This window comes from Drosophila yakuba, chromosome 3L (assembly GCF_016746365.2).
Source record: "Drosophila yakuba strain Tai18E2 chromosome 3L, Prin_Dyak_Tai18E2_2.1, whole genome shotgun sequence".
NCBI classification, from domain to species: Eukaryota; Metazoa; Arthropoda; class Insecta; order Diptera; family Drosophilidae; genus Drosophila; species Drosophila yakuba.
In genome coordinates, this window is record NC_052529.2 from 4,685,756 (window position 1) to 4,700,956 (window position 15,201).

General features: G+C 45.0%; 5 protein-coding genes across 6 annotated transcripts; 3 read left to right on the forward strand and 2 right to left on the reverse strand.

Annotated features, from left to right (window-relative positions):
• Positions 1-52: 52 nt before the first annotated feature.
• Positions 53-2,246, forward strand: LOC6532896 (UDP-glycosyltransferase UGT5). Its single transcript, XM_002093596.3, has 4 exons — positions 53-886; positions 949-1,358; positions 1,423-1,535; positions 1,595-2,246. Exons 1-4 carry the CDS (start codon positions 228-230, stop codon positions 2,159-2,161), a joined length of 1,749 nt encoding a protein of 582 aa, XP_002093632.1. The 5' UTR covers positions 53-227; the 3' UTR covers positions 2,162-2,246.
• Positions 2,247-2,619: 373 nt separating this feature from the next.
• LOC6532897 (cytochrome P450 302a1, mitochondrial) lies at positions 2,620-4,953 on the forward strand. 2 transcript variants are annotated; one of them, XM_002093597.3, is made up of 4 exons: positions 2,620-3,222; positions 3,446-4,047; positions 4,110-4,307; positions 4,394-4,953. In XM_002093597.3, the coding sequence occupies exons 1-4, from the start codon at positions 2,673-2,675 to the stop codon at positions 4,511-4,513; spliced, it is 1,470 nt and encodes a 489-aa protein (XP_002093633.1). In that variant the 5' UTR covers positions 2,620-2,672; the 3' UTR covers positions 4,514-4,953. The 2 variants fall into 2 exon arrangements, with proteins under 2 accessions (XP_002093633.1, XP_015049676.1); XM_015194190.2 differs by lacking the exon at positions 2,620-3,222 and adding an exon at positions 3,321-3,382.
• On the reverse strand, positions 4,802-12,778 carry LOC6532898 (bone morphogenetic protein receptor type-2). Its single transcript, XM_002093598.3, has 6 exons — positions 12,490-12,778; positions 8,580-8,735; positions 8,287-8,511; positions 7,650-8,219; positions 6,755-7,578; positions 4,802-6,696 (listed from the first exon to the last, which is right to left on the reverse strand). The coding sequence occupies exons 2-6, from the start codon at positions 8,629-8,631 to the stop codon at positions 5,656-5,658; spliced, it is 2,712 nt and encodes a 903-aa protein (XP_002093634.3). The 5' UTR covers positions 8,632-8,735; positions 12,490-12,778; the 3' UTR covers positions 4,802-5,655.
• Positions 10,415-11,244, forward strand: LOC6532899 (clumping factor B). Its single transcript, XM_002093599.4, has 2 exons — positions 10,415-10,590; positions 10,655-11,244. Exons 1-2 carry the CDS (start codon positions 10,579-10,581, stop codon positions 11,162-11,164), a joined length of 522 nt encoding a protein of 173 aa, XP_002093635.2. The 5' UTR covers positions 10,415-10,578; the 3' UTR covers positions 11,165-11,244.
• Positions 12,779-13,171: 393 nt separating the features above from the next.
• Positions 13,172-15,144, reverse strand: LOC6532900 (fumarylacetoacetase). Its single transcript, XM_002093600.3, has 4 exons — positions 14,943-15,144; positions 14,328-14,545; positions 13,651-14,252; positions 13,172-13,590 (listed from the first exon to the last, which is right to left on the reverse strand). The coding sequence occupies exons 1-4, from the start codon at positions 15,027-15,029 to the stop codon at positions 13,244-13,246; spliced, it is 1,254 nt and encodes a 417-aa protein (XP_002093636.1). The 5' UTR covers positions 15,030-15,144; the 3' UTR covers positions 13,172-13,243.
• Positions 15,145-15,201: the final 57 nt, after the last annotated feature.

Below are 15,201 nucleotides of genomic sequence, written 5' to 3' on the forward strand. Positions count from 1 at the left end.
TTTTTTTTATGGGAAATAAAATCTCATCTGAGTAAGTCTATGCCCAAAACTTCAGTTCGTTGTGAATGTTCGGTTTCCTGTTCCCATAATCACACTGATATCGAGGGAAAACAAATCCGAGTGAAACCTTATCAGCGCGACAAACACATTAACCGGTGAATCTTATCGGGCGAAGCCACCCACAACAACCCACAAAGGTGACTCAGTAGTGCAAAGTAATTGGAGCAATGAGGGCCTTGTGTCTACTGCCGGTGTTTGTGCTTTTGGGTAGCTTTTGCTCCCTGGAGGCCGCCAATATCCTGTGCTTGGTGAGCACGGCCAAGCACAACAATCCCGGCTGGTCACAGTCCCTTTTCGACGCCCTGCTGGCCAAAGGTCACACCCTACTGGTCATCAGTACAGCGCCCAATCCGGAGCCAAAGAAGCAAGTGGACGGTCTGTTGTACTACCATCTGCACAACGAATACGATGTGATGAAGAAGCACTTCCTCCTTGAGGAGCCGCGGGAGTACAAGAATATGGTGACCATCAAGCAGCTGCTGGTGTGGTACGAGGTTCTCTTGGGCAGCTGCCGTTCTGTCCTCTTCTCGGATTCCATGAGCAGCAAGTTACCCGAGCTGAACGCCCACCTGAGCACGGGCTTTGATCTGATCATTACGGATGTCACCCAGGGCATTGAGTGCCTCATGGATACGGTTAACGGCTGGCGTTCCAAGCCAGTTCTGGGCTTGAGTGCTGGTAAGCTCACCCCGGACCTTATGGCCCTGCTCCAAGCGGAAAACACTATAAATGCGGCCAGAATACCGCACTACATTAGCCAAGTTCCAAAGAACATGGGCTTCTGGAATCGCCTTCACAACCACATCATGTACTTTTCAGAGTCACTGTGAGTTCGATAATCATCTACTACTATTTCCAGTGGTCATATTCAATAATCCTTATCTCTAGGATCCACTTAGTTATTATACGTCCGGTTATTAATAACTACATGAAGACGGAAACTGGTTTCCCCACTCTACAATTAGTGCTCTTGAATACCCATCCAACCTTGGATTATGTTCAGAATCTTCCGCCCGGAGTCATCGAGGTGGCTGGTCTCCACATCAAGAACAAAACCAGTCCTCTGCCTAGGTATATACAAGAATTCACAGAGAAGTTCCGTGATGGCATCGTTTACATCAATATGCCCTATATCGAGTATATGAATGGCCAGGGACTTAAGGCAATAGATACCATGATTCAAGCCAATCCCAGTTGTGGCTTTATTTGGAATGTGGAGCAACTGGCGCAGTTGCCTGCTGAGAAACCAAATCTTTTGACGCTCCATGTGGATCAATCACTACAGCAAGATATTTTGGGTAGGTTTGTATGCTTAGACGTGTTGAAAAGATTAAGAAACATACTTTTGCTTATGACTATCAGCGATGCAGTACGTCAAGGGGTTCCTGAATCATGCAGATAGTTTCAGTCTCCAGGAGGCGATTCACAATGCAGTGCCCGTCATTGTAATACCCCTTAAACTGGAGGAATTTAATGTGAGTACTTCTAATATTTCTAATAATAGTCTTAAGTCATATTAAACTTGATCCTGCAGAATGCCCAACGTGTAATGGAACGCAACTTGGGAGTGGTGCTTCAGGCCAAGGAACTTGACCAAAATTCCCTGTCGGGTGCCCTTAAGCGAATCCTCGATGAAGAGCGTTTCACAAGTGCCCTCTACCAGGCCCAGTTGAAGTTCCGGACTCGTCCGCAATCCCCTCTAGAGTTGGCCGTATGGCATGCGGAACAACTTATCGCCGAGCCACGATTATTTAAATATTTCGCACAAACCGAGGCTTTAGCCCAACATTTCCTCGTGGCCAATTCCCTAGATGTCTTGACAGTGCCTCTCATAATTCTCCTGGCTGCGGTGGTAACTGTGGGCAACTTGGTCCGAGTCCTATACAATGCGAGATCCAAAGCTAAGCTTTCTTCCGAGAAAGAAGTACCCAAAAAACGCAAGAAGTCAAAAAAGAGCTCAACGAACTCCACACCAATGAATACAACACTCAAACTAGAAACCAGCGAATTATTTGAAGATCTGAATGATGAGATTCTTGAGGGAGAGGAGCAACTCCTTGCAGTGGAAGAAAAGCCACTCGAGATGAAGAAAGAAGACTAAATGCTAGCTTCATATTTTGTGTATTTTCATGTACCATAATATTTCAAATAAGACTGCCCATAAATAATTGTAACTATCTCCACAACATCTATTTGTTAATTTGGGTAAGCCCATTTCAGGGATTTTGACCTACATATTTTATGTTTAAATACAATGATGTGTTTGGTAAAATTTCATATTTGGAGAAATCTCAATTAAAATGCAAATCAAACTTGAGGTAAAGCTAAGGTAACTTTTTACATTTATATTTTTGACAAAATCTATATACATTTGCAGCCCGAAAGTATATTATTCTTTAAGGCCACATTAATTTCCCGCCTTGATTCTCTTAAGTTAAGAGTGAAAATACCTAGAAAAGTCACACTCAGGTAGGTAGATTCACCACAGGTAGGCACAACTACATTTTATGCCTTTTTCCGAAATGCTGAGCCGGCAATAAAACCCTCAGACCCACGTAGTCTTCAGTGTATTTTGAGAATTTGCCGCGAAAAGACCAGAGAATCGACGAAAAATGCTGACCAAACTGTTGAAGATTAGCTGCACTTCGAGGCAGTGCACCTTTGCCAAGCCGTATCAGGCGATTCCAGGACCACGAGGACCCTTTGGTATGGGTAATCTATACAACTACCTGCCCGGAATCGGATGCTATTCCTGGCTAAGATTGCACCAAGCCGGCCAGGATAAGTATGAGAAGTATGGCGCAATTGTGCGGGAAACTATAGTTCCCGGACAGGACATCGTCTGGTTGTACGATCCCAAGGACATAGCTTCACTGCTCAACGAGCGGGACTGTCCGCAGCGAAGAAGTCACCTGGCACTGGCCCAATATCGCAAGAACAGACCGGAAGTCTACAAAACCACCGGCTTGTTGCCCACCAATGGTCCGGAATGGTGGCGTATACGCGCCCAGGTGCAAAAGGAGCTGAGTGCTCCTAAGAGCGTGCGGAACTTTGTTCGTCAAGTGGATGGAGTGACCAAGGAGTTCCTTGGGTTTCTGCAAGAATCTAGCGATGGCGGTGCCATTGATATGCTGCCCATGCTCACCAGACTGAATTTGGAATGTGAGTAGATGACTCGAAAAATAAATTAAACATTGTATCAAGTATTTGAGTTTCAAATGGAGAAAGGAACATTTGAATTTCTAAAACAAAGTTTATCTTAAAAACACCTTTACTAGATCATTCCTATTTCTTTACCCAAAGTAGAAGAACAATATATATTGTAAGATCTAGGATAAGATAGTTTCTGGACTTACTTCACTCGCTTACTTACTTTCTTTTTCAGTAACCTGTCTGCTTACCTTTGGAGCTCGACTGCAGTCCTTTTCTCCCCAGGAACAAGCTCCTGAATCGCGATCCACCCGCTTGATGGATGCAGCTGAGACCACAAACAGCTGCATCCTGCCCACAGATCAGGGGCTCCAACTGTGGCGATTCCTGGACACACCCAGCTTTCGAAAACTCAGCCAGGCCCAATCCTACATGGAGGCAGTGGCCCTGGAGTTGGTGGAGGAGAATGTGAGGAATGGTTCAGTGGGATCTTCACTGATCTCGGCGTACATAAGGAATCCCGAACTTGATCGCAGTGATGTGGTGGGCACTGCAGCAGATTTACTCCTGGCTGGCATCGATACCACCTCGTATGCCTCGGCATTCCTGCTCTACCACATAGCTCGAAATCCGGAGGTGCAGCAGAAACTGCACGAGGAAGCCAAGAGAGTGCTTCCGTGTACCAAGGATGAGCTCTCCATGGATGCCTTGCGAACTGATATCACCTATACGAGGGCTGTGCTCAAGGAATCACTTCGCTTGAATCCCATTGCGGTGGGCGTGGGCAGGATTCTAAACCAGGATGCCATCTTCAGTGGCTACTTTGTGCCCAAGGGGGTAAGTGAATATATACAAATATAACAATAATAATTCTTTTAAATGGTGTAATTCCTGGGCAGACCACCGTGGTGACCCAGAACATGGTAGCCTGCCGCCTGGAGCAGCACTTTCAGCAACCCCTGCGCTTCCAACCAGATCGCTGGCTCCAGCACCGCAGTGCCCTCAATCCCTACCTGGTCCTCCCCTTCGGACACGGAATGCGGGCCTGCATCGCCCGCCGTTTGGCGGAGCAGAATATGCACATTTTGCTTCTCAGGGTGAGCCAACGGAAACAGATCAGCACTTTGCGGTCTCCCAAATAATGGCAATTTGTTTATTCCATGGAATCGATTTGCATTTTCAGCTGTTGCGTGAATACGAATTGGTTTGGAGCGGTACCGACGATGAGATGGATGTCAAGACCCTGTTGATAAATAAACCCGATGCTCCAGTGCTGATCGATCTGCGATTGCGTAGGGAATAAGTATGTGACTGTATTAAGACTGAGATACCAGACTTGCTTCACTTTTAAATAATTCGTTTATTAATTAGTTTAAATTAGTTCATAATTATAATTAGTGTAAATTATATATAACTAATAACTAGACTTGCATTTAATGTGATTGAAAGGCTGCGGGTGTTTTGGTCTAAGTACTAAAGAGAACGACAAAAAGGCATTCATCGAAAATTCTTCCAAAGGGGTATACTAGATAGGGTTGCCAAATACTCGAACATAGGGCGTGTGGGTTGTCAATCCACAGAAGATTGCTTATTTTGTTAACCAGATACATATTTTCCTCGAGTATTTTGTGCTTTTTCCTTTTTGTATATATGTTTTCGGCTTGACAACCCATTTCCGGGGCTTTAGTGTGTAATTATGCTTGACTAAATACATATTCCAGTACAATGTTTAGTTTAAATATATACTCGTAATGCAGTTCGTTTCTATATATGGCTCTTTAAAAGTGGTCCGTCCAATCCCCTACTTTCAGTACTCCCTTCTTGCCTTAAGCTCAACTCGAGTGAAAATCGCACATATACAAACTATATAGACTACTACCTGTTTCGCTCTCGTCCAAGATCAAGTCAAAAATATATGTGAGTTGTGGTATGTAGGCTATATGCTGCTATATACTGATACTCGTACGATTCTAGTCTGATCTAACCTATAAGGACTTTGGTTGTTTGCCGCACTACACGCTAGGATGATTGGTGAAAAAATACATTCAGATATACACATACTGTCTTTCTACTATGCTCGAAAAATAATTGTTTCTAGGACCTGTTTTGTGTTTTCAATTTCACAAAATTCTTTCGATTTCAATCATCATCAATCAAACCGAATTTAGAAATAATGATGTGTGATGTCAGTGACAATACTTATGCATGTTTCCTGATAAATAATAATGTAATTTTACTGATTTGAAATCGAAGAGAATTTTGAGTAGAAAACCAAAGTTCCGTAATCCTTCTGATTTGTGAGAAGACTTTTCCAGGAAGCGATTCAAGTCTTCTGCTCTATGGCTTTCGTTGAATATGTGTTCGATGAAGGATGAGATATGGGTGTGGATTGATGTTCTGCTGCATTCGATCAGTTTATAGTTCCAGCAGCAGAACCTCCTCATGCTAGAGGATGTTCAGCAGCGAAGAGTCCATCATCCGATCGTCGTACAAACTTAGTGTCTTGCTGGCCCTGGCTTTCCGCACGGATGGTGGCACATCTCCAGGGGTCTTGACCCGCTCGCTGGGATCCCTCAACCGCTCGCTGCTCCCCCGACCGCTGAATACCTCACGGAATACCTCCAGACTGTGCTGACGACGCATCTGCTGCTCCGTCGCAGGACCCTGGCCAGTGGTGGCCATCAGGGAGTTGGTGCGCAGGTGACCTGGTCTTCGCTTCGTTGCGGGACGGGTGAGGGTCTGCAGTTCGCTACCATGACTCTGGATGGAGTTATTGTTGGTGCTTCCGTTGATGTGCTTGATCAGGCTGCTGGACAGCGAGCGTGGTACAATGTGGGCCGGTGTTCCCGACCGTTGCTCTGCACTCCTCAGTTGAACCGGCGGAGGCTTATCGAGGCGAGGACTTAGATCCAGGTTGTTCGGTCGACGTAGAGCCGTCACCAGATTGGACTTCTCCTCGCCCAACTGCAACTGGCGGCACAACTCCTCGGCGTGCTCCTTGCGGAAAAGCTTCTTGTGGATCAGGGCTCTTACTCCATGCCATCCCCCCAGTTTTTGATCCGTGTTTTGCTGCTTGGGAAATCCCTGACCCAAACAGGAATTGGCATTGCCACCTGCGCTGACAATCGTGTTCTTCTGCTGCTGATGATGATGACTGGCTATCAGCTCCTCCACACTCACATCATGCTCCAAGCAGGACAGTGAGTTCTCCTGCGGCTGTGTCTGGAAACTGTGCTTCTTGCTCCGCTCCACGAGAACCGGAGGAGTTCGCATTGTCAGAGGTGCCAGATTGCGTTCCTGGCAGGGATTCCTGCCCTGATACGGTTGCAATTGCTGTTGCGGGTAGCTCAGGTGATTCTTCTCCCGTTCCAAGGCAGCTAGAGGTAACTGCTGATTGGGAGGTGGCTGTATAAGTCCCGTGGTGTCCGAGCTCATCTGATGGTGCACTGCAGCCGCCGTTGTCGTCGTGGTTATAGTATTTATTCCCTAGAAAATCATTCATATATTGAGTAACTATCGGCATACTCTCGATTAGGGCTCTTACCTGTTCCGCAGTTGGACTGGCCACCAGATTGTTCGTATTCAGCAGTGGACTGGCAGGTTGAGCTTGTGCTCGTGGCCTCAAAGTCGACATCTCTTGCATGCGCTCCTCGGCACACAAGGAGGTCAGCCTAGCATCCGCATCATGATCCCAACAGTCCTCGCAAGTATCTCGCACCACTTTGGCTGCTGCTCCTCCACCCCATCCAGTGGGAAATAGGGGACGCGCCTTGTGCCGCACCACCAACGCCTGCATTTGATCGAAGCTGGGATGGGAGCCCACCTCCTGCTCATAGGGAGCTTTATAAGGAGGTGTTGCTTGTCCAGGTGCATAGAAATCCGCGCAACGGGTGGCCACTTCCCACAGCACCAGACCCAGGGCATAGACATCCATTTGCTTTAGCGAGGTTTCACAGTCCCGCAGATTCACAGCTCCTTCCAGTAATTCTGGGGCCATGTAGCGCAGGGTGCCCACTTCATTGATGCTCTTCGTTTCCGCCATGGCCACCTCGCCCTTGTACTCGTACTTGGAGCCAAACACCTTGAGTGCAAAGCCGAAATCCGCAATGCAACAGCTGAGATCTGCTTGGACCAACACGTTCCTCGTGTTGATATCCCGATGAGCCACACAGGGCTTGTGCTGATCCCCCAGACGGAGTTCCGTGTGCAGGTGCGAGATTCCTCGCGTGATGGATCGCAGCATTCCACAGCATTCGCTGAAGGTCAGGGTGTTGGCTATCAACCAATCCTGGAGGCAACCGAGGGGAGCCAGCGATAGTACCAGTTGATACTCCATCCGACCGTCCATAGTGCAGCGTTCATCGTAGCCTGTAAAGTGGAATTAAGGACATGTAATGCATATATGTACATAGTTTGGGAAACTTCCAAGTTACACTTACCAAAATAGCTTAGCAGCGCGGGACACTCCATCAAGGGCAAGGCGTAGATGTTCCTCTCGTTCACATAGTACTGATGATGCTCCTCGGGATATATCTTAACCGCCACCTCCTGATCGTGGAGCAGCCCCTTCATCACAGTTCCATACTTGCCGCTACCGAGCATACCGATCAAGTTCATATTGTCCACGTTCCGGAGATTGGAACTGTAGCCGGGACCCGATGGCGCCAGAGGCGACTCCTCCGGTTCCGGCTTCTCCTTGGCCCCACGGCAGTATTGAACAGCCAGGATGATGCCAATGGTGAGTGCGGTGAGTCCACCAGCAAGGCCCAGCATTGTACTGGCCAAAAAGGACTGGTGCTGCTTTTCTGTGGCCCTATTTGTGATCGCCGTCCTTCCCTCATTGGAGCCCAGTTCCAGAGGTGCTGGCTCTACCACGGCATACTGGGCATTGCACAATCCTCCCGAGCAGCAACAGTAGTACAGAGAACTGGTCTTCGAAGTGGGTGCCGAGCTGGTGCATTCCGACTGGCTGCAAATGGAAGTGCGATCCGTGTTGTCCTTCCAGCAACCTAAATATATGAGTTAAATATGAGTTATGAGCCAAAGTCAGACCAGAAATCACTTTGATAAACTGACCCTGCTTAACAACGCGAGCTCCATGGGCCGTCTGGTTCCAGATGGTGAAGCAGAAAGTGTAGCCGTCGGGACAGGTGCGTCTATGTGGCTCACTGGGAATCGGAGTGGACTCCACCTGCTGTTCCTGCACTTCGCCACTGGAGTCCTGATCGCCGTCATCATCATGGAATGAGTTGTCGTCCTCCTGGTAGCTCATGCAGCTATACTGGCGATTGGGCACCGGTGCTAATTAAAACAGACAAAAAATTCTATTCGTCAACATTCTATAGATAACAAGTCTTAAAGGTACTCACTTGCTCTGCCCAGCGATATCAAGGCCAACAAAAAGTAGATAGCCCAATTCATGTCTGGAATCCTTTTCGAAACCACCTTCAGTGTGATATACTCTGGATGGCGTTGACTTTTGGGTTGCTGACTAATGTTACGGCATTTTGTACAACCAAAAGGTGCTAAAAGAACAACAAGATTATAAATATTATTCTGTCTTTTTCGAATAAAAAGCGTGTACACAAGTATTATCAATAGACGGGCACCCTTTCCAACCGCTGTTCCCCGCCACAAAAATCTCACATTCGGTTTGCGTATCAATCGACGATGACAATTCGCCAGCTCTGCGACTATATCAAGTCAGCCGCCGATGATAATGGCCAGACCCAAATACTCAAATGCTCGCACAGCTCCACAATCGAACACTACCGATCGCGAAGTCTCTCTAGATTGTGGGGATTGGGGGAATCGAAATGGGGGAACGACGTGCACCCACCCACTCCAAGTGCAAGTCTCGAGGGAACGGTTGCACTTTGGAACCCATTTGGAACCAGGCGCCGCCGGAATAGGAATCATTCAGTTGAGATTCGAGTGCAGTGCAGAACATCTCGTCTTGGGAATATTCACAAATGCAGCAGACATATACACTTTAAAAACCTTTCGCATTAAATACTGTGACTTTATATATATGTACCATTAATACTGTGACTTTTTATATGTATATGTACCATTAATACTGTGACTTTTTATATGTATATGTACCATTAATACTGTGACTTTATATATATGTACCATTAATACTGTGACTTTATATATATGTACCATTAATAATGTGACTTTATATATATGTACCATTAAAACTGTGACTTTATTTATATGTACCATTAATACTGTGACTTTATATATATGTACCATTAATATTTTGACTTTATATATATGTACCATTAATATTGTGACTTTATATATATGTACCATTAATATTTTGACTTTATATATATGTACCATTAATACTGTGACTTTATATATATGTACCATTAATACTGTGACTTTATATATATGTACCATTAAAACTGTGACTTTATTTATATGTACCATTAATACTGTGACTTTATATATATGTACCATTAATACTGTGACTTTATATATCTGTACCATTAATTGTGTAGTATTTATCTGAGCTAACTTTAATTTATCCCCCTTATCATCCATTAACTCGTACTCCCACGAAAGGTAAGTACACATTCTTGAAAACACTCCATCCCACTCGTTTCCCCTTAAATGCTGATTAGAAATTTTGCCGGCATTAATTATGTGGCTGGTTAAACTTATTACGCTCCAATTATAGGGTACGTAAGTTTGTCTTATATATACATATATATGTATAGAGAATCTTGCAAATAAAAATGTGTTTATGCCAAGCTGGTAACAAATTTGCATCGGCGACATTTGGGTTAATTGTGGGTGACGAGGCATGAAATTCAAATTCAAGATAAGCATTTTATCAGAAAGTTCAGTATAGACTTATCATGCGATTATGAAATCGCGTTTCGCTATCTACGCCAATTATTTATGGCATTTTCAATTCAACAAATTCCTATGAATGAAGAATGAAAGCCAATGTGCGTATTATGTTGATTTCAATTTCCATTACTAATTTGTGCTTAACATTAAGCTTTACAAAATCTCTAGAAAAATGTTAAATGTTTATGAGCATCAAATTAATACTAGATTATTGCGGCATGGTTTATTAAGAAGTAGGGTGACAACTCTGGATAAAGGTTGTTGAACTGTCAAAAAAATAACAGCTGATAGAATTACTCAGCAATTTTTTCTCAGGCAGAGTTGCCAAAGTCGAATTATCCAGAAGTCTGAGAGTTACTTGTCAAATAGATGTCATAGAATTTCTTCATTCTAAACTGATTGTCATGAGCGGACAGTTTGTGTTCGCGTACTTTATTTTCTGGATTGCTGTGAATTTTCTGGGCTTCGTTATTGTGCTAAACTATTTTGCAATTCTTGTGAAAGATGAATAATATGGTAATCATCACTAATTAATTGTGCCCTGGTTGCATTTAGTTTTCATTTACCACTTTTCACGCAGAATAAGAATTCGGACAACACTAAGGATTCCGAGGCGAAGAAGAGTTTGCAAACGGATCCCGATGCATCAGAAGAGTCGCAGGATAATTTTGATGGTTCAGACAAGGACAATGACACATCACAATACAAGAAATCTGAGACATCACCATCCGAGGAAGCTGACACATCATCAGATTCTTCACAGGATTCGCAAACTCTAGAATTAGATGGGGAGGAGGGGGACAAGGACACATCCCAATCCGAGGACTCTGACTCATCATCATCATCAGATTCTTCACAGGATTCGCCACCTCTAGAAATACCAAAAGCCTTATTGGAGGTGGATCCAAACGATCAGGACTCGGTGGTCAAAGCAATCGGCCTTTTGGTCACGATGATCAACTCCCAACTGAGTGCCATCAAGTCGAAAGTGCTCCCGAAATCACCATTGGACTATATGGAATATCGCCAGAAGAAGCTTTGGAGGATGCGCAAACGCGATAAAGCCCAGTATAAGGACAGCTCCGAATAGATTGACCAATGTTCCTAATCCATTTTGTATCATGCATTTCATAATGTACAATTTATAGAGTAATTATAATTTGAAAGGAACTCTATTTCTGGCATCTCTCTTTTCTCCCATTTCGCTTCTGCTTCTGGTTTCATCTCCTTTCTCCGCTCTCAGCAAATGCGCACCTAAAGAGAATTGGAACTCGAGAAGCAAGAGAGCGGCGTCTCTGGCGCGCCAAAACAGGTTCTACTGGCGCTGTACCCCAAGTGCTCCGTGGCCGTGGCGTGGAGTGCAGTGGGCCGGGGGGAAGCCCACGGGCGAGGAGGCGGTACCCGCCGGCTGCTCTCGCACGATAGCCGACGGCGCCAGTTAATTGCAAATACTGCCCGATACCCTACACTTGTTGGGGTGTGCCCAGTGGCCCGAAAGCTATCTTGCATTCGAATTGCATTGCAAACAAACATTTTCCAATTTTCTTTAATCAATTTTGTCGGAATGAAGAAAAATTTATACAAGGCAATAGTTAATTTTATCGCTATGTCACTATGCTCACTTTTCCCTTCGCTGTCAGTGTGTTTTCTTGTTCTTTGGGGCCTGATTAACTTTTTGCGTGCTGCGTGTGCATTTTTCCATGTCCCCATCCTCAATCCCATCCCCAAATCCCATCCGCAATCCCATCCTCAATCCCATCCTCAACAACATCCTCGTCATTTGGGATACATCTTCGTGCTGCAGATGCATTTGGCATAGCTGCGGCGACAGTCGGCATAAAAAACGATGTGGAAAATCAATGCAAAAACACAAAAGTGCATGCAGACGGAGGACATGGAGAACAACAATGGTGAAGGGAATGTGAATGGGTATGGATTCGGAGGTCTCTTGTTGACTCTTTTCCACACAGCGAACAAATGTGTTGTTTGTTAATTAAACACGTAGCGAAAATGCGATTCATTTCAATGACCCTTTTGATTCTACAAATGGATAAATTCTCTATATATTCTTGAAAGCAAATGTTTAATTTACATTCCAAGAACATATGCCTTTATGCATATTGGTTTTGCAAATTGTTACTAAAATAAAGTAATCAACTTGTACTTCTTTCTGACAGTGCATTTGTACTGCGAGCAGACAGAGTTTTCTGCCAGGGTGGGTGGCCCAGTCCACCCCGCCGTCTGCCCTTCACTAGTCTGCGTATTTGTGTGTGCGTGTGTGTGTGTGTACTTGCGCAGAGTGGAGTAAAAAATTGATTTTTCCAAGGCATTTTCCAGCGTTGTTTGCGGAAAACATTTGCACTATTCTACACTATACAGCACTATTTTTAACGCCAATTTGCGAGCAGCACTTACACTTAATTCAGAGCGCTATTCCAGCACTGCACTTGCACTTTAAGTTGTATTACTTATTTATTGTGGACTCGCCGAAAACTTTATTGGGGCACCGGCGCCAGTCGCGTCTGCTCTGCACAGCAGTTTTTCTTTTTGTTTTATTTCTCCTCTTTTTTTGTGGCTTTTTTTTATGGCACTTTAAACAAGTTTGCTCGATAGGCGGGTCGTTTTTGCCTTTCTGCCGTTTTGCCGTTTTGCCGTTTGATTTTTCGCAGCGCGCCCACCTTCGCCCGCCGACTTTCAAGGAATGAATGCGGTTTGCTGCTCCGCTCTGCTCTGCTCGCACTTTTGCTCTTTACCGCTCTTCACCGCTCAGCAAACGAAGAAGAAGCGGCATGCGCGTATTTACGAAGCTGCGTGGAATGGCGGAGCCACCGATTGGAGCGAGAGTGGAGTAGCCAATGAGAGCATGGCTAAATGAGGTACGGAGAGAGAGAAAAGAGAGCGAGGTAAGCACTTGTTGAGCTTATTACTGTGCACTTATAAACATATAACGTATACGCCACGATGGCCACTTATCCAAAAGAAATAAGCATATAAAACATGATTACTATTCTATACAATTATGTGACTTATAATTATTATTCAAGCATGAATAATTTGATCGATATGTGCGTAACAAGATAAGAATTGCCATTAAAAATCTCGTTTTCAATAGAATTTATTTCAGTTACTAAAGTTACTCAGGGGGATTAATTTAAATCCATATTTGGCCCTATTCCGGAACGGGATGGGCAGGCAGCACCTGACCCACACACTCCCCGAATCCGATTCGCAGGCCGTTCTTCTCGCAGTGGCCACGGATGATGACCTCGTCAAAGTCCTGCAGGAATTTCCTGGTCTTGCCACCAGGAAGGTCCAAGGTTTTGGTGCCCTTCCAGCACAGCTCCAAAAGTGATCCGTACGAGTCTGGTGTCTCGCCAGAGATCGTTCCGGATGCCATTAGATCACCTGGACGCAGATTGCAACCGGTGACAGTGTGATGTGCGATTTGCTGCAGTGGAGTCCAGTACAGGTGCTTGAAGTTCGACTTTGAGATGAGCGATTCGTTCTGATCGGCAGCTGAAAATGCGAGTTTGGTGAATTAACGTTAAAAACCTTTAATTTAATCTTTAATCTTACGTTTCAAAGACACCTCGAGGTTGATATCAAAGTTGAAGGGAATGTTCTGGCGCAGATAGGGCAGCACCTCCGGCTCCTGGGGGAAGTTGTCCAAGAGGAACGGCTTCAGGGCAGCTGTGGGCACTACCCAAGGTGAGATGGTGGTACCCAGATTCTTTGCGGTGAAAGGGCCCAGTGGCACATACTCCCACTTCTGAATATCCCTGGCACTCCAGTCGTTCATCAGCGTGAAACCGAACACATTTTTCCAGGCCTCATCCACGCGGATGGGTTCTCCCAGCTGATTGCCCTTACCACCGATAAAGAAAGCCATCTCTAGTTCGAAATCCAAAAGTTTGCAGGCCCCAAAGACGGGCTTCTCCACCCCATCGGGAAAGGTTTGACCAAGAGGACGACGGATAGGTGTACCGGAAACCACCACAGAACTTGCACGACCATGATAACCCACCGGCAGATGGCGCCAGTTGGGCATCAGAGCATTGTCCGGTCCACGGAACATGATGCCCACATTGGTGGCATGGTGGATGGATGAGTAGAAGTCCGTGTAGTCACCAATCTGGGCAGGCAGGTGCAGCTTGATCTCAGACTGAGGCACAATGGAACTGATACAAAGTAATACATAAATTATAAATATATATGTACATATATATAATAGTACATTATTAAATCCCACTTACACCGCCTTCAAGTCCACATTGTTATCCAGTTCTGAACCCTTAGAGAGAAGCTTTTGAGTCTGGCTCCTTACCACATCCCAGGCTTTAAAGTCCAAGCCCATAAGCTCATTCAAAGTTTCGGCCTGCAGGCTTTTCTGAACTTGGGCAGGATACAACTGCGAGACAGCTTTTAGATCCAGGACATGTTCTCCAATTGCCACACAAATACGTTGAACTTTCTGTGAATAGTAAAATGAAAAACACCATTTACGATATACACATACGATATGATATGGGGGGCCTTATCAGAATGTGGTTGCTGGGTTATTAAAGATTGGATTAGCATATTGTTTTCGTAAACAAACTAGTTTGTCTTGGATGATGTATGCAAATGCTATGCCCCAAAGCGGTTTCTGTTCTCAAGTTGATTTCTAGAACATGTGGAACGACGATCCAAAGTCACATGAAAACTGCTTAAACTGGAGAAAATCTTGAAAATCTTACACGAAAAACGTGCAGAGTTAAAGGAACACTAGCATGGGTCTATGACACTGTCGTTTTTTTTTTAAAACAGCGAAATGATTGTTTTTAAATCTCAAACTGAAATGGTTTTTGTTTCAGTATGATATCACTCACATTGCTTTCGGTTGAGAAGACCGCATAGGGTAGATTTTCCAGCGGAAAATCGCTGCCCGCTGGCACTGGCACAAAACTCTGGGACATCTTGAAAGCGCTCAAAGTGGAAAACTTGGGCAGGTGGCTGCGAATCAATAAACTGAAACAGAGAAGCGGAAAAAACGTGCGCGGAGCCAGAGTGAGCTAGTTAACAACTGAGGTGTTTTCCATTCACGATCCGCCTTATATGGGTGCTCCAGACCACAAGACCACAAGATCT

Coding starts and splice junctions, on each gene's coding strand:
- LOC6532897 (XM_002093597.3), top strand. CDS start 2,673: ATGCTGACCAAACTGTTGAAGATTAGCTGCACTTCGAGGCAGTGCACC. Junction 3,223..3,445: donor CACCAGACTGAATTTGGAAT/GTGAGTAGATGA, acceptor TTTCTTTTTCAG/TAACCTGTCTGCTTACCTTT. Junction 4,308..4,393: donor TGCACATTTTGCTTCTCAGG/GTGAGCCAACGG, acceptor TTGCATTTTCAG/CTGTTGCGTGAATACGAATT.
- LOC6532898 (XM_002093598.3), bottom strand. CDS start 8,631: ATGAATTGGGCTATCTACTTTTTGTTGGCCTTGATATCGCTGGGCAGA. Junction 8,512..8,579: donor GATATCGCTGGGCAGAGCAA/GTGAGTACCTTT, acceptor TGTTTTAATTAG/CACCGGTGCCCAATCGCCAG. Junction 7,579..7,649: donor CGCGCTGCTAAGCTATTTTG/GTAAGTGTAACT, acceptor TCCACTTTACAG/GCTACGATGAACGCTGCACT.
- LOC6532896 (XM_002093596.3), top strand. CDS start 228: ATGAGGGCCTTGTGTCTACTGCCGGTGTTTGTGCTTTTGGGTAGCTTT. Junction 887..948: donor ATGTACTTTTCAGAGTCACT/GTGAGTTCGATA, acceptor CCTTATCTCTAG/GATCCACTTAGTTATTATAC. Junction 1,359..1,422: donor ACTACAGCAAGATATTTTGG/GTAGGTTTGTAT, acceptor TATGACTATCAG/CGATGCAGTACGTCAAGGGG.
- LOC6532900 (XM_002093600.3), bottom strand. CDS start 15,029: ATGTCCCAGAGTTTTGTGCCAGTGCCAGCGGGCAGCGATTTTCCGCTG. Junction 14,546..14,942: donor TCTTCTCAACCGAAAGCAAT/GTGAGTGATATC, acceptor TACTATTCACAG/AAAGTTCAACGTATTTGTGT. Junction 13,591..13,650: donor CCTCGAGGTGTCTTTGAAAC/GTAAGATTAAAG, acceptor TCGCATTTTCAG/CTGCCGATCAGAACGAATCG.